The 27990-nt window shown below is 46.4% G+C and overlaps 2 protein-coding genes, 1 long non-coding RNA gene, 3 other non-coding genes and 2 pseudogenes across 8 annotated transcripts in view; 6 read left to right on the top strand and 2 right to left on the bottom strand.

Moving 5' to 3' along the window:
* Positions 1–578: 578 nt before the first annotated feature.
* LOC137203975 (uncharacterized) lies at positions 579–6099 on the top strand. The gene is made up of 3 exons (XR_010933388.1): positions 579–1323; positions 2161–2275; positions 5569–6099. It is a non-coding gene; the product is annotated as an uncharacterized lncRNA (long non-coding RNA).
* TRNAF-GAA (transfer RNA phenylalanine (anticodon GAA)) lies at positions 1723–1795 on the top strand. Its single transcript has one exon. It is a non-coding gene; the product is annotated as a tRNA-Phe (tRNA).
* On the top strand, positions 2259–2330 carry TRNAD-GUC (transfer RNA aspartic acid (anticodon GUC)). The gene has a single exon. It is a non-coding gene; the product is annotated as a tRNA-Asp (tRNA).
* Positions 5438–5509, top strand: TRNAA-UGC (transfer RNA alanine (anticodon UGC)). The gene has a single exon. It is a non-coding gene; the product is annotated as a tRNA-Ala (tRNA).
* Positions 6100–11546: 5447 nt separating the features above from the next.
* Positions 11547–14076, top strand: UBC (ubiquitin C). Of its 2 annotated transcripts, none has more exons than XM_067701180.1 (2): positions 11547–11797; positions 12630–14076. In XM_067701180.1, the coding sequence occupies exon 2, from the start codon at positions 12633–12635 to the stop codon at positions 14004–14006; it is 1374 nt and encodes a 457-aa protein (XP_067557281.1). In that variant the 5' UTR covers positions 11547–11797; positions 12630–12632; the 3' UTR covers positions 14007–14076. The 2 variants fall into 2 exon arrangements, with proteins under 2 accessions (XP_067557281.1, XP_067557282.1); XM_067701181.1 differs by lacking the exon at positions 11547–11797 and adding an exon at positions 11975–11999.
* Positions 14077–14209: 133 nt separating this feature from the next.
* Positions 14210–27990, top strand: part of SCARB1 (scavenger receptor class B member 1) — a 110224-nt gene continuing 96443 nt past the window's right edge. Inside the window, exon 1 of one of the 2 annotated variants that reach the window (XM_067701177.1) lies at positions 14210–15390. The gene's annotated coding sequence lies outside the window, so the exon portion shown is untranslated. Of the gene's footprint in view, positions 15406–27990 lie in introns of both variants that reach the window. The other variant, XM_067701176.1, reaches the window with a different exon arrangement.
* On the bottom strand, positions 18937–20724 carry LOC137204071 (large ribosomal subunit protein uL11-like; annotated as a pseudogene).
* On the bottom strand, positions 19395–19505 carry LOC137204226 (U6atac minor spliceosomal RNA; annotated as a pseudogene).

The following is a 27990-nucleotide window of genomic DNA, read 5'->3' as shown; positions in this document are numbered from 1 at the left end:
GCAACAACTAGAGCGAACTAGCTCCCATCATGCACCAGGCAGTATTCGTAAGCGCTTTACAGGTGTGCACCCACAATAAGCCTCGGAGGGGCTATTTTATCACATCAGACAGATGAAATGCAGGCACAGAGCGTGGATCCAGTAACTTGTCCGAGGTCACATGAATCAGTCTGGTCTAGACCCTGGTTACTTCCGGGGAGAAGGACTGGGATAAGGTGGGAGTGACTCTGCCTTTCGGTTCGGTAGTTTTCTGGACTGTTTGAATTTTATTTTATTTTATTTTCGCTCTCCTTCCCTTCCTTCCTTCATTTCTTCCTTACTCGATTTTTATCACATTGGTACACTTAGTTTTTCAAGAACTACTACGCTTTTGTGAAAAGCAGCAGTAGGGTCCCCTGCTGTATTGCTCCTGAAGGAATTTAGGACATCCCGTTTTGGTGTACTGTTTCTTTTGAGCTGTCAGCACCTCACTGGTCTCCTTGCTGCCACTTGAGCCCCTCCTGTCCATTCTCCACACAGCAGTCAAGGGAGACTTTAAGAGGTAAATCATATCACTCACTCCCCAGCAGCTTTCCAACACAAGAGAAAGTACAAACCCTTCACCGTGGCTTTCAAGGCCGGCACGATCTGGTCTCTGCCCACCTCTTTGTCCTCGCCTCCTATCTTCTGTCCCCTCACCCTCTTCACCTCTTCCATGCTGACTTTCTTTCCATTCATATAACTAGCCGGACTCTGTTTCAGCCTCAGGGCCTTTGCATCAGCTGTTGCCTCTGTTCCAGAGTCTCTTCCCCCCTGCGGGCTCTTCATTCTCCAAGTCTTCTCAGCACTCTCTCCTTCTCTTACTGCCCCATCCCAGGTGTTCCATCCCATCACTACCATTTATTTTGCTTCTTAGCATTGCTATTAAGACGAACTATTTTGTTACTGTATTTGTGACTGGGTTACAGGGTCATTAGGTGCTTAGCAAACGCTTATTAAATGACTTCACATCATGAAGGACGTCCACGCTTGTTCATCCTGTCCCAGACAACACTCCCCAGCCACCCATCTCCCAAAGGGCAGGGAAGCAGAGAGAGCCAACCTGGATGCCGACCTGTTGATTTCCTCATGCCTTGAAGCTGAGCAGTTGCCACAGGTGGGGTGGCCATGCTTGGAGGCCGGATCTCAGTCACTGCCCCAAGGAAAGCCCATACGGCCTCCCACATGCCCTGGCGTGGTCCGCATCCCTGCCGTGCCTTGGGCTGCTTGGTGAGCTGCACCCAAGGGGAGACCTTGTTCAGTTGCACAGAGAAGGGAGCCTGAGAAAGCGGAGCTCTGAGCCAGGTAAGATTCGTTCTTTCCTTAATTCAGCAAATATTTTTAAGCACCTATTAGGTGCCAGGCACTGTTGTCGGCCTTAAGCGATACAGCAGTGACAGAGGCTGATGAGTTCCCTGCCCGTCGTGGGTCTGTCATTCTAGCCGGGGGGGACAGATAATGGACAAGGAAAACAATACCTAAGCTAACAGTAAACAATAAAGGGCTGGGGTCGCGTAGGGAGGCGTGATCAGGGAAGGCTTCTCGGAGGCGGTGGCTTTGAAGGACGAGAAGGGGCGGGTACGGGCGAGCCTGGCAGGCGTGCGTTCCCGCCGACCCTGGTTCCTCAGCAGCGGATCCCCAGATCGAGGACCCAGGGCCATTAGACGACGAGGAGGCCAGAAGCGGAGGTTAGCGGCAACAGTAGCCGAAATAGCTCAGTTGGGAGAGCGTTAGACTGAAGATCTAAAGGTCCCTGGTTCGATCCCGGGTTTCGGCAACTTAGTTTTTCTTCCCATGTGTCGGGGGAAAACAAAAAAGACAAAATGATTCTTTCAAGTGAATAAAGGGGTTTCATTTTCTTTGTTTAAAACATCTCCGAGCAGTATCGAAGGGAAGCCAGAGGGTATGGGAACCTCTTTACAACTCCCCAACTGGAAAGATCCGACAAGACCAAGAGTTCCTTAACTCCGTTTCTTTCACTTCATAGGCATTTAACCTCTGTTAGATGTCTGTTAGTTAATTTTTGCTGTTTATTAATTTTTGCTCTCTGAACCCTCACGGCTAAATCATGGACCAGGGAGGAAAAGTATTCTTTAAGATGGAATTAAATAAAGTGGGATTTTCCCTTCTTTTGTTTTGTAGGAAAAGATGAAATATTTAACCTTTTGGAACATGTGACTATTTAGGGAACGCTGAATGTACCTTTAAGAGGAGAGCCGAAAGGCGGCTTACAGAGCTCGTCCTCGTTAGTATAGTGGTGAGTATCCCCGCCTGTCACGCGGGAGACCGGGGTTCGATTCCCCGACGGGGAGGCGCGACCTCTTTTCGAGCTGTAGTACATTTTCTCACTTCTCTTCCAAACAAATAACTTTCATAAAAATTCCTTATTCTTTGAAAGAATCAACCCGGCAGGCAAGCGAGATTTGCACCGGCGGTTGTCTATCATCCGCTTGGTCTTAGTCACGGACGAGTGTCCTCCCGTCACACGGTTACAAGAAAGAAAAAAGGCAAAGTTCTCACGTTGAAGTGGAATTTTCCACTTTCTGCATGCCACAGCGCCGCTGTCAAGTGTTTGATTTATATAATGATCTCCCAGAATAAAACTGTCAACTCCTAAGGCCAGGAAATGCTCATTCGGCTGCAAATTTTTTTTTTGCAGCAAATATTTCGTCTTCTTATGTCTTGCGCTGGCCCAGAGGTTGGCCCTCAGAAAATGTCTATGGATTTGAGACAGAAGGTAGGGTGAGTCTAAACTGGACGGTTTTTTTGGTCTTACTTCAGTTGCAGACTCAGCTTCCTGAACATGCCTATATCACCCTTCCCAGGCTCCTAGTCTTCATTCATTTATTTGTCTGTTCATTTATTTTTTTTCACATTAATTCCATACATATTTACTGAGTATTTATTATGCGCCAGGCACTGTTCAAGGCTCAGGGGATAGAGCAGGAAACAAACCAGGCAAGGCTCTGCCCTACTGAGCTTAGGACCAAGGCATGGACACAGACAATCAGCAAATTGTATAAAAACAGGTTCTGAGAGTGATAAATGCTATGGAGAAAAAACAAATCGAAGTGATGCGATAGCGAATGCATGGGATTCACAGGTCCCTTCTTTTTTTTTTTTTTTTTTTTTTACTTTTTTTTAAATTAAAAAAAAGTCTTGGCCACACCGTGCAGCATGCAGGATCTTATTTCCCCGACCAGGGATCAAACCCTCAGCCCCTGCAGTAGAAGGGCAGAGTCTTAACCACTGGACCGCCAGGGACGGCCCCATAGGTCCCTTTAGAGAGGTGGCCAGGAAGGCCTTCCTGAGGACCCCGCCAATGAAAAGAAGCCAACCATGAGGAGATCTGGGGAACAGCTTTCCAGACAGCGGGAATGGCAAGTGCAAAGGCCCTGAGGTGCATAGCAGCCTGGTCGCCTGAGGAACAGCTAGGAGGCAGGTGTGGCTAGAGTGCCCATAGAGAGGAGCAGGAGCGTAAGGGAGGGACGTTATGGGGGGTCAACAGAGGCCAGATCACCGAGGGCCTTAAAGGCCAGAGTTAGGAGCATGGATTTGATTCTAAGTTTTACACAGAAAGCAAACATAATCGGGTTTGTTTGGAGCAATCAGGGGCACCTGCTGAACTGACTACAAGCCCTCAGCTCGCTCCCGAACCGCGTCCAAAATACCACCACTTATGTTGCCATCCTTCTTCCGTTCTGTGGCTAAGGTCGCTTGCTCTCATGGCTCTGGAGCCAGAACAATAAGGAGAGAGGATGGCTTTCAACGGAGCCCCATTCCGCAGCTCACCCCATCGCCCTCCTGCTTCTTTCCTGTTTCACCCAAATAGTATCAGCAAAGCGTCAGTTCACACACGGGGTGAATATGAGAAGTAGTAGGTCTTCGCTGGAGTTCATAAAATAACAGCATTTTTAATCATGGGAACTGGCATTCCAGAGCACGGGCCTCGTACTGGGCACTGTTCTACCCCTTCTCTGTGTAACTCATTCAGTGGTCACAACCACCCTGTGAGGAAGTTACTATTCAAATCTCCATTTCACAGATGAGGCCCAGAGAGGTGAGGTAATGAAATCACAGCTGCTGGGTCCAGTGTCCCGGGCACCAGCTCATTTGGGACTTGACTATGAGGGGTTTCAGGTACGGGCAGGCTGTAAGGGAGATGATTAGTTAAAGACTGAGGTGGCAGTGTATTTTGGGGTGCGTTCTCCACATCATAGTAAAGTGACTCTATTTCTTGCCAGGAAATCTCAAATGCTGGTGGAAAGAGGCGTAGCCTCAGTTTTCGGTGTCTCCTTGTCTCTCACCGAACCAGTGAGTGGCACCTTGATGACTTGAGGGACACTCCATAGCATTGTGACTTCTCTCCCCTTGGGGAGCACTCTGGAAAAGAGGTGCTAATTGACAGCTAAGGAATGGCTCTTTTCAGTGAGCTATCTCACGGAGATTCCTTCCTTCCTCAGCGTTTTAGTGGGGGTGGATCTGGTTTTTTTTAGTTTGCTGTTTTTTTTTGAATATACCTTTTTTAATTGAAGTGTATATATGTATATATTCTTTTTCAGATTCTTTTCCACTGAGGGTTCATGTTGACATTCAGAGCTCTTTTTTTTTTTTTTTGTCTGAGTTAGGTCTTCCTTGTGGTGCGCGGGCTTCTTATTGCGGTGGCTTCTCCTGTGGCGGAGCACGGGCTCCAGTTGCACAGGCTTCAGTAGTTGCGGCTCGCGGGCTCAGTAGTTGTGGCTCACAGGCTCAGCAGTTGTGGCTCACGGGCTCTAGAGCACAGGCTCAGTAGTTGTGGCTCATGGGGCTCGGTAGTTGTGGCTCGTGGGCTCAGTAGTTGTGGCTCACGGGCTGTAGAGCGTAGGCTCAGTAGTTGTGGCGTATGGGCTTAGTTGCTCTGCAGCATGTGGGAATCTTCCCAGACCAGGGCTCGAACCCGTGTTCTCTGCATCGGCAGCTGGATTCTCAACCACTGAGCCACCAGGGAAGTCCCAATAGTCAGAGTTCTTGTTGGAGAAAAATAAAAAGAAAAATAAACGGTCTGCAAACCTCACAGTCACCAAAGGTTGGCATGGTTTTAAAGACCAGGAAACCGGAGATTTCTGGGTGGAGGTGCGATGCAGGCAATGTCCTTATTTATTGGAAAGAAACCCTTTTATTTTCTGTTCCTTCTCTTCTGTCTGTGAGGAGCAACATTCAAGAATAGGTCTGTCTCCCTTTGCTCTTTGGCTCCGGTATCAGCTGGAATTTCAGCTGCAGAGCTGTGAACGATGGGTTTAGTTGGGAAACAGAAAATGATTGATTTTGGTTTGCTTTAAACTTTAACACCCATTTAGGTATACAACATTTTAATTTAGGGAAAAAAAATTTAAAGAATAGACTATAGCAGAGAATTTCAGAAAGCAAAAAGAAAGGGGAGGGGGATGTAGCTCAGCGGTAGAGCGCATGCTTTGCATGTATGAGGCCCCGGGTTCGATCCCCGGCATCTCCACTGTACCGTCCCTGATTTATTTATTTTCCCTCAAATTTCTGCCTCTGTTCATCATACAGACACCATGGACGTGATTATAACGGGTATTACTCCTCCGGTCACTACTTGGAAGTGGGATTTTCACAATAGGTGGGATCTGCCCTTCTTGAAGTCCCTAACACTCCAAATGTAATTTTATTAGAAGAGGCAAAGAGAAGCAGTTACAAGAAACATGTAAAGGCAAAACCTGACACGATGACTGAAACCACGGAAAAAGTGAGAATGATCATTTAGGGAAGGTACCCTACGCTTCCTGGCATTGTGACTGCAGTCAAAGGCCTGGAGGCCTGGCGACTCACTCCCGGCCATCAGACGGCAAGCGCGGGCGTCATTCAAAGGTCTGAGCGTCCGTGCGGGCCCTTGCCCTTCAGTTGTGCTCTCAATGACTCCCTCCGAAAATGAAGCCATTTTCGGAGGGAGCCACCCAAAAGGAAACCAGCAGACACGGCAGGCGGGACCGTGCTTCCCGCTTCCTCAGCGACAGGCCACGTATGAACGCACGAATGGCTGTGGCGCACATACTGTTTAAACCTATGTTTATACACTGTACTTTATCATTAAAAATAAAAGCTATTTTATTAAAAGAAGGGGTCCTGTTGCACTCTGGGTTCGCTGGTTCTTTGTCTGCGGAAATAATGAATTCCTCGTCCATCAAATCCTGTCTCTCATTTGATTTGACCTCATGTTTTAAATCATAAAAACATCTCATCTGGAGGGATCTGACTCTGCACAGCCTTCGTTTTTTGAGATGAAACAAATCATGAAATGACTCCCAGTTAGGGAGTGGAGTACTGGTGACAGCTTCTCTTTGTAATGAACTTCCATGAAGGTTATTTCTCCCTAAATGTCAACAAGGTTTTAAGAGAACAAAACGTTGAGGTTATCTCTAAAGTTATCAGGCCTCAAGTGAAATGAATCATATGATTCTGTTTTACTTTGTATCTTATGCTTAAATATTTCTAATAGCACAATGACAAGGAAAACACCATAAGGAAAAAAGAACAAGGTGTGCTGAGAAATGGAGCTTTCTAGAAAAGATGTCATAAATCTTTGAAAAAAATGTTTTCCAATGATTAGATTTGATTTTACAATGAAAAAAATCAAAATCCATTATATGAGGTACCAAAGGTAGTCACGTTCTTGCGACTTCCCGGCGGTCTAGTGGTTAAGCCTCCGCGTTCCCACTGCAGGGAGACCCAGGTTAGATCCTGGTCTAATATCTAAAATTTAAAAACTAGCCAAATTCATAGAAACAGAAAGAATGATGGTTGCCAAGGGCTGGGGGTGAAGGGTTAGTGTTTAACGGGTACAGAGTTTCAGTCTTGCAAGATGAAAAGTGGAGATGGATGGCGGTGGTGGCTGCACAACAGGGTGAAAGTTGAAAGGTAGCAGAACTTGCCCCTGACGTTATTTTGAGCTACCAGCACTTGAAAAACAGCAAATGCAAGGCTTTTCACTGAACTCCCCTTCTCCGCCCAAAGACAGATCGTTCCAAAGGAACTCCATGGTCCTAGATCCCCTCCCCAGGAGTTTCAGCAACCAGGGAAGATTGGCTCTTGACACAGGAGAGACTAAAAGTTGACACCAAACTGTGTCACAAGCTATCATATCTCTATCCATTCTTCTATTCTCCCAGTAAAAATCATTTACTCTCCCTTAAGAGGACTTTCCCTGTTAAGATGGTATTTAAGCCTAAATTCTAAAGTCACATCTTTGAGTGACACATTTTCCCTCCGGGGTAACTCCCATATATTCAAGACGTGTGCATGTTAATAAATTATTGTGCTTCGTTTTGTTTTGTTTCTCTTGTTAATCTGTCTTTCATTACAGGCATCTCAGCTAAGGACTCAGAAGGGTAAAAGGAAAATTATTTTTCCTCCCCTACAATATACTTAACACTGCTGAACTGTACACTAAAAAATGGTTGAGATGATATGTTCTGTATGTATTTTGCCACAATTTAAAGGCAACAAATTAAAACACAAAACAAAGGCCCAATAAGTTAACTAACTTCTTAACGTTCCTATACTAGGCAAAATTGGGGACTGGAACTTTCTGACTGGGGGGGATGAAATGGGTTCTTTTGAAGCCGGAGCAGTTTGTTTTCTGCCACACAATGCAAATACACAAATGTAAGCAGGAAAAGGAACAGAGCCTCTAGGGCTGCTTCTTCTTCTTTTTTTCCCCCTCTAAGGCGCAGATTCCCTTGACTTCCTTTTATGGTTATGTAACTGATGACAACACAAGGCAAACCTTTCCCATCCAGCTCTCCGATTTCACCCTTTCCCTTAGGAGGAAAATGTTTGCTGGTCGTTGTGCGAACATTCTCATGATGCTGAGTTAAGTCCCATACAAGGTTGTGTGACCTTCAGGGGAGCTGAATCCTTTGGGGGAAGGAGGAAAGGCAGGCGGACAAACAGGCACCAGTCCGACTCCCTGCAGCCCAACACCCAGGCCCTTTGTGAGCTCAGCTCATCACGTGCTCACGCCTGCCCACCAATCCCGCCTTGTTGCTGGGTCTCTGTCACGCTTCCATTGGTGCCAGCTCTGACGCAATCCCTTCTGGGGCGCCTGCAAAGGATGGGTCAGTGGATGAAGGAGCTGAAAATGGATCCAGTGACTCAAGCTGCTTCTAGCACGTTCTAGCACATTGCATTCCAGGTCCGGGGATTTTAGGAGCGCGACTTGATACCCGATTCCTGAATCCAAGTGGGACATTCAGACTTCGGGAGCCCTTCTCAGCAAATAGAAAAGCAGTTGTAACAAGAGCAACAAAAATCCCCTGTACAGCAGGGTTTATCAACCCAATGGATTACTGACATTGGGGACCGGGTAATTCTGTATTATGGGGGACCGTCCACTGAAGGATGTTTAGCAGCGTCCCTGGCCTTTATCATTGGGTGCTAGTGGCATTCCTCACCCCCAATACCACAGTATGACAACCACAAATGTCTCCTGGGAATTCCCTGGCAGTCCAGTGGTTAGGGCTCAGTGCTTTCACTGCTGTGGCCTGGGTTCAATCTCTGGTCAGGGAACTAAGATCCCGCGAGCGGAGAGGGGGCAAAAAAAAAAAAAAAAAAAGTCTTCAGACATGGCCAGATGTCCACCGATGGGCCAAATCACTCGTGGTTGAGAACCACTGCTCGAGGTAAACAGCAGCCACCTGTCTTTGGGGCAGTCATTTTTCCCTCCCCTCCCCCTCACCTCAGTGCCCTTGGACAAATGTTTATTTCTATTGTGCTTCAACCGAACCCACAGTTAGACTTAAGTTAGGGACCGCAGGGGTGGTGCAGAGAATTTTTCTGCTAGAGACAACACAGTGTTCTCAGCTCGTAAGAATGTTGTTCTCTCTTTGGAGATAACCCCGGGCCCATTCCCCCACCCTCTGAGCCTCTCTTCTCTCTCCTCTCCCCCCTCTTTCTCCTTCTTTCCCTCCCTTGCCTCTGAAATCAGGCCTGTTTTTCTCTGTACCTTTTGGACCATGAAAAAAACTATGTCACAAAACTCGTGACTCAGCCTTTAAACAACAGGCATCACAAGGTTTGCAGGAAAGGAACAGCCCAAAGCAAACAGGGTGTGGTTTGAAGCCAGGTCTGGTCACCTGAGAACGTGTCTCAGCTTTTTGTTCCTCTAAAAACTTCTTTCTGAAATTTAGGGAGAAAAAAACTTTATAAAGAGCCTTGATGTTCTGTTCCTTTAAACTCCCTTTCCAAAAATTTAGAAATAACGTTCATGGAAGTCTGTACTGGAAGTCACTGTGAAACGGCAGAAATGCGTCTCGCGGGGGTGGGAGGCTCCGAGGAGCTCCAGTTCTTTATGTCTCAGCTCAGAAAGAATTCAGCGAGAGGCAAAGTGATAGCTAAGGAGGGATTTATTAGACTAGGACGCTTGTGAGGCTTCCAAGTGGGTGGGCGAGAGGGGGCTGCACCTCGAGAACTTAGTGGGCTACAGTTTTAGAATCCGACAAAAAATGGGGAGGGGGAAAAGACCACCTTCTTCCTCATTCTTGAGTAGATGTTAAGCTTCCATCATCAGTTCCTCCGCCATGTCAGGCAGGGGAGTTTTCTTGTCCCTCCATAGTCAAGTCAGGACTGTCATGGCACAGTGGAAATGAGCAAAAAGGTGGTAACATATATTAAAAATGGTAAATCATCTCAGGTTTCAGTATAATGTCACCCTCTCCTTATATGTTTGTTTTTAGTATGCCCAGAGGAGCATGTCCTAGGGATCATTAAGTTACTGAGCTCACTGGGCACGATATGGGTCTCCTTCCACCGTTGTTTGTTTCGGGGCATGTCTCATGCTTCTGTTGCATGGGTTTTTTGTTAAGCAAGCCTGCTGGTTCTGTGGTTAAGTAAACCTGCTTTCTTGAGCGAAAGACCCCTTAACTTACATACTTTTTTCTCTACTTACAATCCCCTAGTGGGATTAACTATAATGTTTAATCACCAACTTTGTCTCTTTACTCTGTCCCTGTCAACTGGGGTCTCCTGCTAACCTGAAAAATGACATTTTATTTTTCTTATTCATTCTAATTTCCCAGTAATAAATTCATTCTGAAAAATGTTAAAAATGATAGAGGTTAAAGTCTATTTTGAAATTGCTCAGACCTTTTTCATAAGTGCATACCCTGGTTACCAAAGAAAATATATAGCAGTTTTGTTCTGATTCACGTTTTAAGTATAATGTTTAAATAATATAATGTTCATAATTTCAAGCACGAATGTAGTCTTTTCCTAACGGCAGAACATTTTTTAGTCAGTTGCCCCTTTTTCTCTCTATATATTTTTGAAGGCTTTAAGGGTAAAAATTAAAAACACCCTCCCCTCATTTGTACAATTAGGGAATATTTCTAGAAGAGTCCAGAAAGAACGGTGGCTGGGGAATTGAAGGCATGAGGAAGATTTTCCACTGTAAACTTCAAAAAAATCTGTTGGCATCATGTTCGTATATTTCAAAATACTTGAAAAATCTGCTGGTGAAAGGACATAGAGATCATAAAATAGATTGTCATAAAAAAAGGAAAAAGATCTAACTGACGATCTTTTTCTCTTCTTTTACCCAAAGGGAATTTGCCTAGGGAATTAAATTTTATATTTGGGATATTAATTTTTTTTCCCCAGGAATAAACAGAACTTAGATTCAATAAGTATCTTCTTAAAATCTCGGGCTTAAATAGGTTTGATTTCTGATTTCTGAGCTCAACTAAATGTCAACAGAATTCAAATTCCAACGCCTCCCTGTTGATAATCAAGCACAAACCAGGAAGGCTGAAGAACAATCTGGAAAGTTCTGTCAGCTTTCAAGTCCAGCGCAAAGAGTTTTACACAGCTATGTGGAATTTCTGCTTTTCTTTTCAAAATTCAGTGTAGACCTGCCATAGGCATTTCTCCCTTGGAAACTTAGTTTTCACTCCTGTGTTCTGAGGAATTCCTGAGGCGCCTGACGACCCGTCTGAGGCGGGCTTGAGGCCGCGGCCCTGGGATTTGTCGAGTCATTCGTCTTGTCTAGGTGCCCGCCCGGTGGGGGATGGGCGCGGCCGCCGCAAGTTCGGGGGCTGGGCTCCCAGAGTAGGCCTCGCGGCGGGCTGAGGATGAGGGGGAAGTTCAGGGCAACAGAAACACTACCCATATCTAAATACGACTCACAATAAACACCCCTCTTTACTCGCGGGGGGTAGGGGCAGGGCGGGGTGTGCGCTGGGGGAGCGGGACCCCGACTCGGTGTGACGCGCTCGGCCGGATCCCTGTACGCCTAGGGCGGGCCTCGCGCACGGCGGGTCCCGTCCGGGCCGGGGGGAGGGGGCATCGAGGCCGGGCGGTGGAGACGGCCCGCTCCGGACGTCTGGGCGACTCCACGCCGGGTTTTCAGGCCGCCCGCTCCCCACTCTCCCTCCCCCCAATTCCAGCCCCGGGCAAGTCCGCGGACGCAGCGCTCCACGAGCGCGCTGATCCCTCCGCCAGGCCTCTCGGGACGGCGGCCCGCTCCGCGCCAGATTCGGCCCCAAAGCTCCAGTCTTCACAGGAGAGCATTTTATGAGTGGAATTAGTTGAGTCTGGGGTTTCTCTTCAGAGGGCAGGAGGGCTGCGAAAAGTAGTCCCTTCTCGGCGTTTCTGCGGAAGGATCTAGCGGAGCGGCGCTCCTGTAACTATATAAGGCAGCGCCGGCGGGAGCGGTGCGCAAGCAGCTTCGTGAAGTTTGGGAGTGGAGTTGCGGTTTTTCTGCGTTCGCTGCCGACACCACCATTTGGTAAGGAGGGGGCCCGGGGGTCTCGCGGCCGCGGGGGGCGCGGGGTGTCGACTTGCCCGCTGCGGCAGAGGGAGCAGCCGAGGCCTTTAGTCACCCGGGGCCGGCTAGCAGCAGGGCAGCCCTGAGAGGGAGGAACGCGGCAAAATGGCGTCCGTTCCCCGTCTCTCGGTGGGAGAAGCCGGACTCGGAAGCGGGCTGTGAGGTGGGAGAGAGAAGATGGTGGGCGGGGGAGGGGACTGCGGCTGAAAAGGAAACGCGGGAGGCCCGGGAGGCCTCCGTGGCGGCGGGGCCCAGCTTTTTGGGGAACGGGGTTGGGCGGCGTGTGAGGGAAGCGAACATGAGGTCACGGTTTGACTCGAGCGAGAGCTCGGTTTCCCGTCCCAGTAAGGGGACAGTAACGGCCGACGCCACGGAGCCGTCCTGCCCCCGCGGTGGGGGAGGGGACCCGCTCGCCACCGCGGTTCCGAGACGTCATCCCTTCCGTGGGCTCATAATCGAGGGTGGGGCCGCCTGCTGGTCTGTGCGGAGGGAGAGTTTTTCTGGTCTCGGGGCACAGGTTTTGGGCCTGGGGTGGTCGCTGCCGTGTTGGCGGGGGCAGCCAGCCAGTGAGGGGGGAGGGTAAGTGAGGCCCGCGAATTGACTGCTTTTCTTCCTTAAGTGCGTGAAACGTTGGTTTTGACCTTATTTGTCAAGCTTTTGAGTTTTTGGGCAGGTTAGTCATTTGGTTAGTATATAGTGATGTATAATTTCGTACCATTAGGTATGTGTTGACCTCTGAATTACCTGTTAAACGCTGGGGTTATTTTTTGTGTTAATTTTTTTGTTGCAACAGACAATGCAGATCTTCGTGAAGACCTTGACTGGTAAGACCATCACCCTGGAGGTGGAGCCCAGTGACACCATCGAGAACGTCAAGGGGAAGATCCAAGAAAAAGAGGGCATCCCACCAGACCAGCAGAGGCTGATCTTTGCCGGGAAACAGCTGGAAGATGGGCGCACCCTGTCTGACTACAACATCCAGAAAGAGTCCACTCTGCACCTGGTCCTTCGCCTCAGAGGTGGGATGCAGATCTTCGTGAAGACCCTGACCGGCAAGACCATCACCCTGGAGGTGGAGCCCAGTGACACCATCGAGAACGTGAAGGCCAAGATCCAGGATAAGGAAGGCATCCCCCCAGACCAGCAGAGGCTGATCTTTGCAGGCAAACAGCTGGAAGATGGCCGCACTCTCTCTGATTACAACATCCAGAAAGAGTCGACCCTGCACCTGGTCCTCCGTCTGAGGGGGGGTATGCAGATCTTCGTGAAGACCCTGACCGGCAAGACCATCACCCTGGAGGTGGAGCCCAGTGACACCATCGAGAACGTGAAGGCCAAGATCCAGGATAAGGAAGGCATCCCCCCAGACCAGCAGAGGCTGATCTTTGCAGGCAAACAGCTGGAAGATGGCCGCACTCTCTCTGATTACAACATCCAGAAAGAGTCGACCCTGCACCTTGTTCTCCGTCTGAGGGGTGGTATGCAGATCTTCGTGAAGACCCTGACCGGCAAGACCATCACCCTGGAGGTGGAGCCCAGTGACACCATCGAGAACGTGAAGGCCAAGATCCAGGATAAGGAAGGCATCCCCCCAGACCAGCAGAGGCTGATCTTTGCAGGCAAACAGCTGGAAGATGGGCGCACTCTTTCTGATTACAACATCCAGAAAGAGTCGACCCTGCACCTTGTCCTCCGTCTGAGGGGTGGTATGCAGATCTTCGTGAAGACCCTGACCGGCAAGACCATCACCCTGGAGGTGGAGCCCAGTGACACCATCGAGAACGTGAAGGCGAAGATCCAGGATAAGGAAGGCATCCCCCCTGACCAGCAGAGGCTGATCTTTGCAGGCAAACAGCTGGAAGATGGCCGCACTCTTTCTGATTACAACATCCAGAAAGAGTCGACCCTGCACCTGGTCCTCCGTCTGAGGGGTGGTATGCAGATCTTCGTGAAGACCTTGACTGGCAAGACCATCACCCTGGAGGTGGAGCCCAGTGACACCATCGAGAACGTCAAGGCGAAGATCCAGGACAAGGAGGGCATCCCCCCAGACCAGCAGAGGTTGATCTTTGCTGGGAAACAGCTGGAAGATGGGCGCACCCTGTCTGACTACAACATCCAGAAAGAATCCACTCTGCACCTGGTCCTGCGCTTGAGGGGAGGTGTCTAAGTTCTCCCTTTTAAGCTTTCGACAAGTTTCATTGCACTTTTCTTTCAATAAAATTGTTGGCATTCTCAAATAGTGTAATTTATTTCTTTTTAATAAGTGTTTGCAGAAGATTCTTTTTAATTAGGGGTGGGGTGTGAGGGATCAAAGTTTTGGTCTACCAGATGATTCTGTGGTAACCTAGAGGTAAGCAGTGTCAGTAAAAGGTGGCCTTAACATAGAACTGTAGTGGGTGAGTATAAATAAAACCCAGACAAGTTGGAGGTTGAAGTTAGAATTTGCCATGTGGACGCTTAGATGTAGGTTTACTTGTAAACTACTGACTTTAAAAATACTGAGTTTGGGTGTGGTCCCTGAGAGTGGGAGAGTTTCTGGAATACCAGCAGGGAGGAGCTATTAGAGGGCCGGGGTGGTGGAAGGGAACCTACAGAAAAATCAGTTTTAGTACATAGCTCTGTTTAAATTCACATTGAGCTACATAGAAAGTCATTTGACCAGATGTTTTTTAAAAAGGATGTGGCAATGTTTTTTTGAATTTTATACAGCAGGTTCTTACTATCTATTGTATACATATTAGTGTACATATGTCAATCCCAATTTCCCAATTCATCACACCACCACCCGCTGCCACTTTGCCCTCTTGGTGTCCGTAAGTTTGTTCTCTAGGATGTGGCAGTTTAATTTTTACTAAAGTCTCATTAGGCGTTATGCTAGAAAGTTTAGGAGTTAGTAGTTAGAGAAGTAAAACTATTGTCATAATTTTTGTTAAGATAAAGTTGTCAAGATTCCTTAATTTTCTGTGAATAGGTGAAAGATTTGTATATAGCTAAATTGGTGGGTGAAGACGTTGGCTCTTGGTCTTTTATAGTAGTGACTTACCAATCAGATGCTACTGGTAAGTATCTTTGTATGTCATAACTAGAGCCAAAGGTGAAAGTTGCAGGGAAGCTGATTTAATATAAGGAGCTGGCGCACTGGTTGGTAGGTACCCCAGAAGTCAGAGGCTTATTTGAAGGACTCGAAATAAGGGATTGTTCTCCAAAGAGCATCACTCCCGCTAGCTTCTCCCTTCGTCTCTCCCACTTTTAGGGTATGCATGTGTAACTTCTGATGCAGAGGAAATTCTGTATTACTGCCAGTCCTAAAATACCTGAAGTCAACAGGCATAAGTCCTCGCTTTAGGGCATCACAACTAGGAAATGCCATTTGAAAAGTTTGTCTTAGGCAAATCTGTTTCTTATTGTGAGTTTTCACTTCATTGACACCAGAGCATGTATAGTTCACTGGATTTCCGTGATTCACCCATGCAAATGAACATACAGGTCGAGAAGCAACATTACAGAAATCCCTGGAACTCCACCAGCACCTGTAACCACGTCCAGTCGCTGTGAGTAGTTTTTGTGTAATTTTATTGCTCATTAAAAATAAGTGGTCACAGCATAGGGGTAAAACGTCAATAGCATCTTGAAAATGACCGCCGTGCAGGACAGGCTTTGCAAGCTTCCTAGGGCGGTGTTAGTGATGAATGCTTTGTCTTCGAGTGTGAGGCGGTCAGTGGCTAGTGATGTTTCAGAATGTGGGGCTGGGTCAGCTCATGGGGGGAACCATGTGTGCGACACGCAGTTAGAAGGATCTTGGCATTAGAGCATAAAGCTGTGTGGGTGTCCTAGGGGTGGGGATGCTCAATGGAGAACTTGCTGAGGAACACGTGGCTCCTTCCTGTCAAGTTTAATGAAAGAAATTGCTAACTACAGGTGTAAACACTAGAAAAGATTTGAAAAACAATTAAAACCAGTAAAATCAGTGATGGTACAAACTATATGTAAATATATTAAATATTAAAATATGCATAAGATAGTACAAACATTAAAATCATGATAAAGGAAGTGAAAGTTACACATAAGCTTACTCCCAGGAAAATGAGTATATTTGCCTTTTACTGTATCTAATTACAATGTATACATTGTTTTATAAAGTCAAAGGTAGCCCAAAGTTCCTAAGTAGTTAACTAACCATATTCCTTCCTAGTGATAACTAATTTTAAAGTTTGGTATTCCTTTGGGCTTTCCTCCTGTGTAGTAAATACATAGAGATGTATCCATAAATACAAATAGGACCATTCACAGCATAGTGTTTCTCAGCTTTTTTTTTTTTTAAACTAGGTAATTATGGACATCTTTCCATGCCAGCATATCAGGATCTCCATCATTTTTAATACTCCAGCTAGTACTTCATTGTATAGATGATCTGTGACTTAATTTAACTTGTCCACCAACATTTGATTCTAGGTTTTTGCTGTTACAATCCTGCTGTAAAGTACATCCTTATACACATATCTGTCATATACTAATATTTTGAAAGGATAGCATAAAAATACAAGATTTCTATTTAATAAGGCTCTTGGGGATAATTTAAAAAATCAGCCTTAAAACATTTTTATAAATAATGATTACTGTATTTGTTCCTGTCTCGTATTTTCCTACTTTTATCTTTTTGAGTAGATAACACGTTCATGTGTTTCAGACATATAAAAAGTTTAAAACAGTATATAATGAAAAGTTTTCAATTTTGTCTCCCAGCCACTTGGTTCTCCACCTCCCCTAGTATGTGCTTTCAGAGTTTCTCTATGCATGTACAAGCGACTACTAATAATTAATTCCCCTTTATGCAAAAGGTAGCATACTGGCTTGCAGTCTGTCCTGCACCATGCTTTTTCACTTTATGTCTTTTATAGTTTTGACAGAGTTCTAATATCCTTTCATTATAAAGGAAAAATACCTTTCATGTAATGTTCTCAAGAATAAAGACCCCGAGAGCAACACAATCCCTAGTGAACATTTACAGGACCCTTCACCCAACAAATACAAGCATGACAGGAAAAATAGTGATATAGTGATGAACGAGAAGCGTTTCTATCATCAAGGGATTCTGAGGCTGAAGAACAGAGATGCTCGACTTGCTCAGTTTCGTTGAATGATCTTAAAGCACCCCAAAGTTTGGTTTCACACGTGAGTTAATACTACGTAAGGATTCATTTACATAGATGTGATTGTGTGAATCTTGAATAAACCAGAAGAAAAATGCGTGGCTCATTTGTTTAGTGTTCCTTTCTATGTTTCGTCTGAAAGCACAACGAAGTCCTCGTCAAATTATTATAAATACGGTCCTCAGAGAGATATGCTGTTTAGAGATTGGCAAGCGCTTGTTGACTCAAGGATGTCAGCCTTAGTGTGCAGTGATATCTCTGCCGGAAGAGGGAGCTACTGGAACAGACTTTGGTTTAGTCATGAAGCCTGCAGCGCCCCCAAGCGGTGTGGCTGACTAGGCAATTTGTGCTTTTACTTCTTTCTCACAGTGGGTTGTTTACTCATTGGTAAAAGTTAATTTACTGTCCTCCCAAATGCCTTTTACTTTATCCTGTTTCTGCCGGTCCTGAAGCCATCTCCATTTTTTAAAAAAATTATTTTTTGGCTGCGTTGGGACTTCGTTGCTGCATGCAGGTTTTTCTCTCGTTGCTGAGAGCAGGGCTACTCTTCATTGAGGTGCGCAGGCTTCTCATTGCGTGGCTTCTCTTGTTGTGGAGCACAGGCTGTAGGCGCACGGGCTTCAGTAGTTGTGACGCACGGGCTTAGTTGCTCCGCGCCATGTGGGATCTTCCCGGACCAGGGATGGAACTCATCCCTGGTTCAATTGCATTGGCAGGTGGATTCTTAACCGCTGTAACACCAGGGAAGCCCCAAGCCATCTCCTTTTCCATTCCAGCTGGAATGACTCCTCCATAGCATCTAACGTAGCTATTATTCAACGTAGATTCTCTGTTTCTTACAGTATCTCATCAGATCTAACCCCTCACAATGCCCTTCTCCCTCATTCTCTTATCTGCTGACCACTTTCTTTTTCCCCATATGCTCCCTGACATTTTCTACGTCCTTGTTTCACTCCAGCTGCTCCCTCTTTCTAAAATACCACCTTTCCCCTATGTCTGACTTTAATAAAAACAAGTCTATAGCCTTGGCTGCAGTAAGGAAAGAGCTGGGTTCCTGGGACAGCACAGAGAGGTTATATTGCAGCCCAGAGAAGGCGTGTATAGGATGGCAAGAGGTCACTGGCAGAATTTCCTGAGGCAGGAGGCTGGCTGAGCAGCAAGGGGCTATCAGCACAGATTTGTGGAAAGTGTAAGCATTCCTCAGAAACCCCCAAAAATACCAGGGAAGGGAAACTGGTAAGTGGACTTCCTAGAGGCGGTCACACACAATGCAGAACAGACCGGTCATATGGGCTTTAAAGGAAATGCTGACTCCTCCACACTGGCCCACACAGATGCTGGGTCACAACTCCCTGCCCCCTCCCTGTTGGTCATTCCCCTGGCATAGTCCAACCTGATGGGCTTCATGAGAGTTTTCAAAGGCCCCCGTCCAAATGCTCGAGACTGTAAAAAACACATTGTATCCAATATATGAAAATTATAAGATTGAATTTAAATATTTTAGAATCTTCAGAAGGTAACACATAAACTGGCACAGACTTCAGTGCTGACATAGGGACTTGTATTAAATGGGGGTACTTTTTAATGCAAAATAGAATATGAAATGCTTTATATTTGGCCGTGGCATCCAAAGTAAAAATGTCTAGAGCCTACATGGGTCTTAAAATGGCCCTGTTCTTTTCTTTCATTTAAAAAGAAAATTGAAAACAGATTAGACATTTTTTTTTCAAATGTTTCCCTGCCAAAAGAGAATTTTGAACGTTTTTGGAATAAATCATCCCAAGAATGTCAGTATAGCTGATTTATTTTTTGATCCAGGATCCAGTAAAGATTCATGCTTTGCATTGGTTATTATATCTCCTTTATGTTTCTCTCTCTTTTTTTTTGGTTTGGATGTGAAATGATTATTTATGTGCTCCTTTATTGAAACACTTCCCTTTCTAGTTTTTAACTAACTGGGCATTGCCTGGCACCACTGTTGATGTCATCTTTCATGTCGTGATGGTGGTGGCCATCAGCACAGACTGGGCAGTGCTCAGGGTCTCTTGATGGTTCCAAGAGAATTCTCTCACCAAAGACTGGTGCTGCATCTGTCGAGCAATGTTGACAGTCCCATCAAAGTGATACTCCCACTGTGCTTAATGTTTTTCTGCTGCTTTCCGTCTCTTGGCCGTTCCTTGAGGACTTTGATGATCAGTGCAGAGGCAAAACATACCACCTCAGTCTGAGCCTGTTGGTTCTGAATGGTCAGTTTCACTGTCATCCTCAGACGCTTCCAGTCACTGGTTGCCTTGGTAATGTCATCACCAACCTTTTTTGGAGACAGACCTACGGGGCAGATCTCAGGGGTCATGGCAGATGTGGCACTGAATTCCCCACCAGTGTACCTCAGGCACACAACTTTGAGAAACCGTGGGTAGGTGGCTGTACTTTAACCATATCTGTGTTGTCAGGCCTGAGGGCCTCTTCTATCCTAGTCCAGGGGAGAGCTAACCTTCTCTCTCTTCACACAACACCTCTCCTCTGTCTCTCTTTTTCTTTGGCTGTTCAGCGTGGCCTGTGGGATCTTAGTTCCCTGACCAGGGATTGAACCCAGGACCTCAGCAGTGAGAGGCAGAGTCCTAACCACTAGACGGCCAGGGAATTCCCCACACCCTCTCTTTCTCTTAATCTAGAACAACCCTATGTCTTTTGTATTTCCTAGGACACTGACTGAAGAACCAGGCCAGCCGATTTAACTAATGTCTCCCGTTCTGGATTCGTCTGATTGTTTCCTCATATGTGTGTGCCGTTTTGAAAAATATATATAATAGAACACATTTATTGTCTCCCAATTTGCACTCCACCTGTCTGTCCCTTCGTCTTTCTGTCTCAGCTAATATCTCCTCTGTGTCTTCCTGTTCCAGCCAAAGTCTCAACCTCTCTTTCATCCATCCAGTCCAATTCATCAGCAAATCCCATCCACTCAGCCTCTAAAACATAGCCAGACTCTTGTGGCTCTTTCTCCAGGCCAACACCCTGATCCGAGGCACCCATTTCTTTCATCTTAACCCCCGAACTGGTCTCTGCTCCCACTTGGGCCCTGGATGACCCACCCTCCTCCAAATAGTGTGGGATGTGCAGAGTTCCAGAAAGTTGATGGCTTGAGCCTATGTTCCTCATTCCTCATTTTGGACTCACTCTTTGGGCAAATACAACCATCAGGAGGATGTGAAGGGCATGGGGAGGGGGATGAGGCCCAGGGGACCCCCAGAAGGTGACAGTGTGTCAGCACATGGACCGCCGGCCCTCGTGTCCAGGTCTTCCTGCTTGCTGGTTTCCCATCCCAGTTAGTTATTGAAAACAAGAAGCCCTCCCCTGCGTAAAAATCCCCAAAGACCAGCAGTCCTATCTCTCGGCCTCATTGCTGCTCTTCTGCCCCTATTCATTCTCCCTTAGCTGCACAGTTTTCTTTATGGCTTAGAAACAGCCCGAGGCTTTTCCTGCTTCAGGGCCTTTGCACTCAGCTCTGCCTGGAATGCCCTCCCCTGGATCTTCCCATCAGAGGACCCACCTCCTCTCTCAGGTCTCAACTCCAACCTCCTTTCCATGACCACCATTTTAAACTAGTCCACTGGCTTTCAACTAGTCTCATCCCATGATCCACTCCTAGGTCCTTCATAGCGCTTCTCAGTATCTGGAATTTTCTGACTGGTTGGATATTTGTCTACTGTTAGTTCCCCTACCTGTTAGCATACTGATAACTCAGTCCTCATCATGCATGGCACTCCAATCCGAAAATTCTTCGTTGTCCTTTTATTTTTTTAATTTTTTTGGGCTGCTCTGTCTGGCCTGTGGGATCTTAGTTCCCGACCAGGGATCGAACCTGTGCCCCTTGCACTGGAAGCTCAGTGTCTTAACCACTGGACCGCCAGGGAAGTCCCAGTCCGAAACTTCTTAACGACTCTGAGACCAAGGCACGGTGAACGTCCAGATTTTATTGATGTAGAAGCTGAGGTACAGGGAGGGCACCAGGCAGTCTGGCCCCAGTTCCACACTCTTTTTTTTTTTTTAATGTTATAGAATATATATTTGCATAGATTTTTATTTATTTTTTTGTATTTTTAATTTTTTAATACAATTTTAAAGGTTACTTCCCATTTACAGTTATTACAAAGTGTTGGCTCTATTCCCTGCATTGTACAGTACATCCTTGAGCCTACCTTACACCCAATAGTTTGTACCTCCCACTCCCTCACTCCTAAATTGCCCCATCCCTCCCCTCCCTACTGGTAACCACTAGTTTGTTCTCTGTATCTGTGAGTGGGCTTCTTTTTTATGATATTCACTAGTTTGTTGTATTTTTTAGATTCCACATTTAAGTGATATCATACAGTATTTGCCTTTTTCTATCTGACTTATTTCACTTAGCGTAATGACTTCCAAGTCCATCCATGTTGCTGCAAATGGCAACATTTTGTTCTTTTTTCATGGCTGAGTAATATTCCATTGTATATATATGTACCACATCTTCTTTATCCATTCATCTGTCGATGGACACTCAGGTTGCTTCCATATCTTGGCCGTTGGAAACAAGGCTGCTAGGAACACTGGGGTGCATGTATCTTTTTGAATTAGTGTTTTTGTTTTTTCCGGTTATATATCCAAGAGTGGGATTACCCTGCTCCACGGCCTTTACCACTATGCTCTCAGGTCCCCGTGGAAGCACCACGAAGATTGGGGTTTTTTCTGTTTTATTGCTCTGACCGCAGCTCTCGGTGCTTGGAACCCAAAGCGTCTGATTCAGGCTCTGATTCCAAGAAGAAGCCTTTTATCTTCTTGCTGGGCTGGGTAGTAGAGCCATCACAGCAAGCCCAGGGCCTCAAGAATGGTCTGTCGTGTCTCACGTTTAGGAGCGGCAGGATGAACGGCTTCAGGGAAGTCTCAGGGATGATTCATTAGTGTGGATAAAAGAAAGACAAGGCCAAGTTGTTAGAAGTTCATAGCTCGATTCCAGGAAGCTAACCACACATGGCTATTTACATTTAAGTTAATTAAAATTAAATAAAATGTGTTCACCCATTGCACTGGCCACATGTTAAGAGTCTAGTAATGGGGGAATTCCCTGGTGGTCTGGCGGTTAGGATTCGGCCCTTTCATTGCTGTGGCCTGGGTTCAATCCCTGGTCGGGGAACTAAGGTCTGGCAAGCTGTGTGGCGAGGCCAAAATTAAAAAAAAAAAAGTTTAGTAGAAACATGTGACTAGTGGACATGTTTCCATCATGGCAGAAAGTTCCATTGGGTGGGGCTGGTGTAGGTGGACCATCACTAGTTAAGCATCCTTCTGCTGTTGGCTATTCACGTTGCTTCCAATATTTTTCTACTATAATCAGTGGAACAAGATAATCAGACTATTCTTTTTTAATTTTTTTTTAATTTTTTAAAATTAATTAATTAATTATTTATTTTTTGGTACGCGGGCCTCTCACTGCTGGGGCCTCTCCCGTTGCGGAGCACAGACTCCGGACGCGCAGGCTCAGCGGCCATGGCTCACAGGCCCAGCCGCTCCGCGGCACGTGGGATCTTCCCGGACCGGGGCACGAACCTGTGTCCCCTGCATCGGCAGGCGGACTCTCAACCACTGCGCCACCACGGAAGTCCAAGACTATTCTTTTTTTAAATAAGGTTTTGTTTTGTTTTGTCCTCACTGCGCGGTTTGTGGGATCTTTGCTCCCCGACCAGGGATTGAACCCAGGCCCTCGGCAGTGAGAGCTCAGAGTCTCAACCACTGGGCTGCCAGGGTTTTCCCTATATGGCTATCCTTACACATAGATCTTTGCCCGCGTGCGCATGTATATCTGATAGATACGCTTCTCAAGGGAACTTGTGGGTCAAAGGGCACATGCTTTTTAAATTTAGACAGACTTTGCCAAGTCCCCCTCCAAAGAGGTTACACAAATTTACACTCTGCCAACAATAATCAACAGCCCCTGTTTCCCCACACCCTGGCCAGCACTGGGGCTTTTCAAACTTTGATCTTTGCTTGTCCGCTAGGTGAATAATGGTATCTTACAATAGTTTTAATTTGAAAATTATTTTAAGTTTCCCCTAACCTTATTCATTATTTCACTGGCAAAAGCACTTTCAATATGAAGAACACTTCTCCAAGTTCTCTGTATCTTAGTTGGGGACTTTGCCCTTCAGGGCAGCGTCTACCGTTTATATTGATTGCCTCACCCGTCACTGGTGTTGAACTGTGTGCTGCTAATTATTAGCTATGGTGGATTCAGAAGGAAGGGTAGAATTGGATATGGAACGCCCAAAGCTACGACAAATTATAAAAGGGCCCGGCTGTCACTTAAAAAAAAATATGATGTTTCTCATAAGAGACTCCATCATCAGGTACAGATTGTTCATTTAACTGCACAGGTAAGGGGCTGTCACTTAGTCCTTTTCCTCATGAGTAATTGACTTTTTGCTCTCGGAATGCAAATCTGCAGTGGCAGATACACAGGACTGTTGACTTTTAAACTATATAACATTTAAAGATAATTTTGGTCCACCCATGTTCGGAGAAGCACTATTCCATAGCCAAAAATGTGGGAAGAATACAAACGTCTATCAACGGATGAATGGATAAACAAAAGGTGGTGTATCTATACATTAGGATATTATCCAGCCATGAAGAGGAAGGGAATTCTTTTGTTTTTGTTTTTTTTTTGGTACGCGGGCCTCTCACTGTTGTGACCTCTCCCGTTGCGGAGCACAGGCTCCGGACGCGCAGGCTCAGCGGCCATGGCTCACGGGCCCAGCCGCTCTGCAGCACGTGGGATCTTCCCGGACCGGGACACGAACCCGCGTCCCCTGCATCGGCAGGCAGACTCCTAACCACTGCGCCACCAGGGAAGCCTGAAAAGGAAGGGAATTCTGACACAGGCTGCAACATGGTTGATCTTGAGGACATTGTGCTAAATGCGATCAGCCAGTCACAAAAGGGCAGATAACGTGGGATTTCAGTTATATGAGGTCCCTGGAGATGTCAAATTCATGGGGACAGAAAGTAGAATGGGGGTTGCTGCCAGGGGCTGGGGGAGGGAGATGAGGAATTGTTTAAGTGGGACAGAGTTTCAGCTGGGGAAGATGGAAAAGTTCTGGAGATGGATGGTGGCACAACAATGTGAATGTACTTAATGCCACTGAACTGTACACTTGCAAGATGGTTAAAATGATTAAAGAAAAACAGTGCACACATGGAAAAGTGTTTAGGAAATAGGTGGAGAAACAGAAAATAGTCATAGAGGCTCCCATTTGGGAACTTCTTCTATTAGGGATTGAACCCATGCCCCCTGCAGTGGACACACAGAGTCCTAACCACTGGACCGCCAGGGAGTTCCCTGTTACGTGTCTTTTTATTTATTTATTTATTTTTAAAAAATGTATTTATTTTTGGCTGCATTGGGTCTTCACTGCTGTGCGCGTGCTTTCTCTAGTTGTGGTGAGCGGGGGCTACTCTTCATTGCTGTGCACGGGTTTCTCTTGTTGCGGAGCATGGGCTCTAGGTGCGTGGGCTTCAGTAGTTGTGGCACGCGGACTCAGTAGTTGTGGCTTGCGGACTCTAGAGCACAGGCTCAGTAGTTGTGGCGCACGGGCTTAGTTGCTCCGCGGCATGTGGGATCTTCCCAGACCAGGGCTCGAAGCTGTGTCCCTGGCATTGGCAGGCGGATTCTTAACCACTGAGCCACGAGAGAAGCCCTCTTATGTGTCTTTTTAAAATCACAATTTAAAATGTTTAAAAAGTATTTTTAAAAAACAAGCGCACCAAATATGTCATAATATTAAGGTTCAATAGAGCTGGATGCTGAATATGTTATTCCCTATCCTTTCATGAATGTTTAAAATATTCCACAATCAGGAAAAAATTCTGAAAGTAGTTCTTTAGGATACATGGGCAAAAAAAACTATGATGTAGAATCTTTTTAGCTTTTATGTAAATCTTTAGACTGTAAAAGCAGCAATAAGGCTTTATCTTTTTAAAATTATAAATTTATTTATTTACTTATTTATTTATTTGGCTGCGTTGGATCTTCACTGCTGTGCGCGGGCTTTCTCTAGTTGCGTGAGCCGCGAGTGGGGGCTGCTCTTCGTTGCAGTGCATGGGCTTCTCATTGCGGCGTCTTCTCTTGTTGCAGAGCACGGGCTCTAGGCGCACGGGCTCAGTAGTTGTGGCGCACGGGCTTAGTTGCTCCGCAGCATGTGGTATCTTTCCAGACCAGAGCTCGAACCCGTGTCTCCTGCATTGAGCACAGAGTCTTAACCACTGGACCGCCAGGGAGTTTCCTGTTACGCGTCTTGTTGCAGAGCACGGGCAGATTCTTAACCACTGTGCCACCAGGGAAGTCCCATGCCTTTTTTTTTTTTGGGATACGCGGGCCTCTCACCGTTGTGGCCTCTCTCATTGCGGAGCACAGGCTCCGGACGCGCAGGCTCAGCGGCCATGGCTCACGGGCCCAGCTGCTCCGTGGCATGTGGGATCTTCCTGGACCGGGGCACGAACCCATGTCCCCTGCATCGGCAGGTGGACTCTCAATCACTGTGCCATCAGGGAAGCCCCCCCATGTCTTTTTAAAATTAAAAAAATACCTAATACATATACACGATTTAAAAAAATTCAACAGCATTGCTTTGATTATCTATTGCTGCTTCATAAACCATTCCGAACTTAGTGGTGGAAAACCACTATGATCTATTACGATGATCTCCCATGGTTCTGGGGTGAGTGGGCTCAGCAAGGTGGTCGCTGCAGGGATCTCTCCTGTGCTTGGGGTCAGAAATGGTTGGAGGGGTCGGGGAGGCTTCCTCCCTCACTCGTTTGGCATCGGGAGCTGGTTTTGGCTGGGACCTCAGTGGGGGCTCTTGCCAGAACTCTACGCAGAGCAAGTTCATGTGGTTAGGGGTTCCTCCCAGCATGGCGGCTGGGTTCCAAGAGCCAGCAGCCCTTGAGAGCCAGGTGAACACTGCATCACTTCTGCCACCTTCTATGCATGAGAAGCAAGTACAGCTAGAAGGTACAACTTCAAGGTCATGTTATTAAAAAGGAACCTGGTTGTCCTTCACTCACTTTCCCTCTGCCCTCGGGCTTGAATGGGGACGGCCTGCCAGTGAGCCAGCTCTGACTCTCTGGGCGGGGTGTGTGTATGGCAGAGCAGCGAGACAACTGCCTAAACATTCAAGGGGAAGAGAATTAGTTTCTGCCTTTTTGTTCCGGTTTTTGCTTTCTTTCCCCGCCCCCCGCAATGTGGTTAAAAAACACATAACATATAATGTACCATCTTAACCATTTTTAAGTATGCAGTTCAGTAGTGTTAACTATATGCACATCATTGTACAACAGATGCCCAGAACTTCTGCATCTTGCAAAACTAAAAGTCACTGAATAACAACTTCCCACCCCACTCCACCCAGCCTCTGGCAACCAGAATTCTACTTTCTGTCTCTATGAGTTTGACTACTCTGGGTACCTCATATAAGTGAAATCATACAGTATTTGTCTTTTTTGCGACTGGCTTATTTCACTTAGCATAATCTCGTCAAGGTTCATCCATGTTGTACCATGTGACCGGATTTCCTTCCTAATTTTTAAGGCTGAATAATATTCCATTGTATGTGTATACTACCTGTTGTTTATCCATCCATCAGTGGACTCTTGGGTTGCTTCGACCTCTTGGCCGTCATAAATAATGCTGCTATTTGCATGGATGTGCAAATATCTCTTTGAGATCCTGCTCTGAATTCTTTTAGTTGTATACTCAGAGATGGAATTGGTAAATCATATGGTAATTCTATTTTAATTTTTTGAGGAATTGCCATACTGTTTTCCATAATGGCTAAACCATTTTACATTGCCACCAACAGTGCCCAAAGGTTCCAATTTCTTCACATCCTTCCCAACACTTGTTATTTTCTGTTTTGTTTGTTTGTTCATTTTGCTTTGATAGTAGCCATCCTAATGTGTGTAAGGTGATATCTCACTGTGGTTTCGATTTGCATTTCTCTGATGATCAGTGATGTTGAGAATCTTTTCATATGCTGGTTGGCTATTTGTATAACATCTTTGTAGAAATTTCTATTCAAGTTCTTTGTCCATTTTTAAATTGGGTTATTTGATTTGGGGGTTGTGGAGTTGTAAGAGCTCTTTATATATTCTGGATTAACCCCTTAGTAGATATATGATTTGCAAATATTTTCTGCCCTTCTGTAGGTTGCCTTTTCGCTCTGTTGACTGTGTCCTTTGGTGCATAACGGGCTCCACCTTTTCATGGATAAATGTCAAAGAATTCACAGGCATGTTTTAAAGCTACCACAAGCATGAAAGTGTTCTGGGGGGGGAGGAAACGTCTCCCTCTGCTCTGACTGCCTTCCACAGAGATAACCTCTGTCACTGGTTTCTTGTGCAGCTTTCCAGAGGTTTTCTTTGAGGCTTTGTGATGTAAATTTTCCATAGAAGTTGTGCACAGTTTGTATTTATGCAAAATGAACTATGAGGTGGACCTTGGATCCTCTGGAACAGGTCTCTCAGGACCTCATAACCCTCATTTGTAACATAGGACAGTTGGAGTGGGTGATTTGCAAAGACCCTACATCCTGGATGAACACGGGCCACATGCTGGAGAAGAGCACTTTCCCACGTGCTCCTGGAGCCTCCTTTCACTCGGTTTATGGAGGCTTGGTCTTGCCTTTCGCTCTGAGCAGAGTCTGAGTTGCTCATTCACGGGAATCTAAGAGTTTGTGTTTTGTTTCACTTAAATAAGAACACATTTCCTTTTGTCGGGCTTCCCTGGTGGCACAGTGTTTGAGAGTCCGCCTGCCGATGCAGGGGACACGGGTTCGTGCCCCGGTCCGGGAAGATCCCACATGCCGCGGAGCGGCTGGGCCCCTGAGCCATGGCCGCTGAGCCTGCGCGTCCGGAGCCTGTGGTCCGCAACGGGAGAGGCCATAACAGTGAGAGGCCCGCCTACCGCAAAAA

The sequence above is a fragment of the Pseudorca crassidens genome, chromosome 12, assembly GCF_039906515.1.
Source record: "Pseudorca crassidens isolate mPseCra1 chromosome 12, mPseCra1.hap1, whole genome shotgun sequence".
NCBI classification, from domain to species: Eukaryota; Metazoa; Chordata; class Mammalia; order Artiodactyla; family Delphinidae; genus Pseudorca; species Pseudorca crassidens.
The sequence above is the reverse complement of the archived record's forward strand: the minus strand, read 5'-3'. Positions and strand labels throughout refer to the sequence as shown.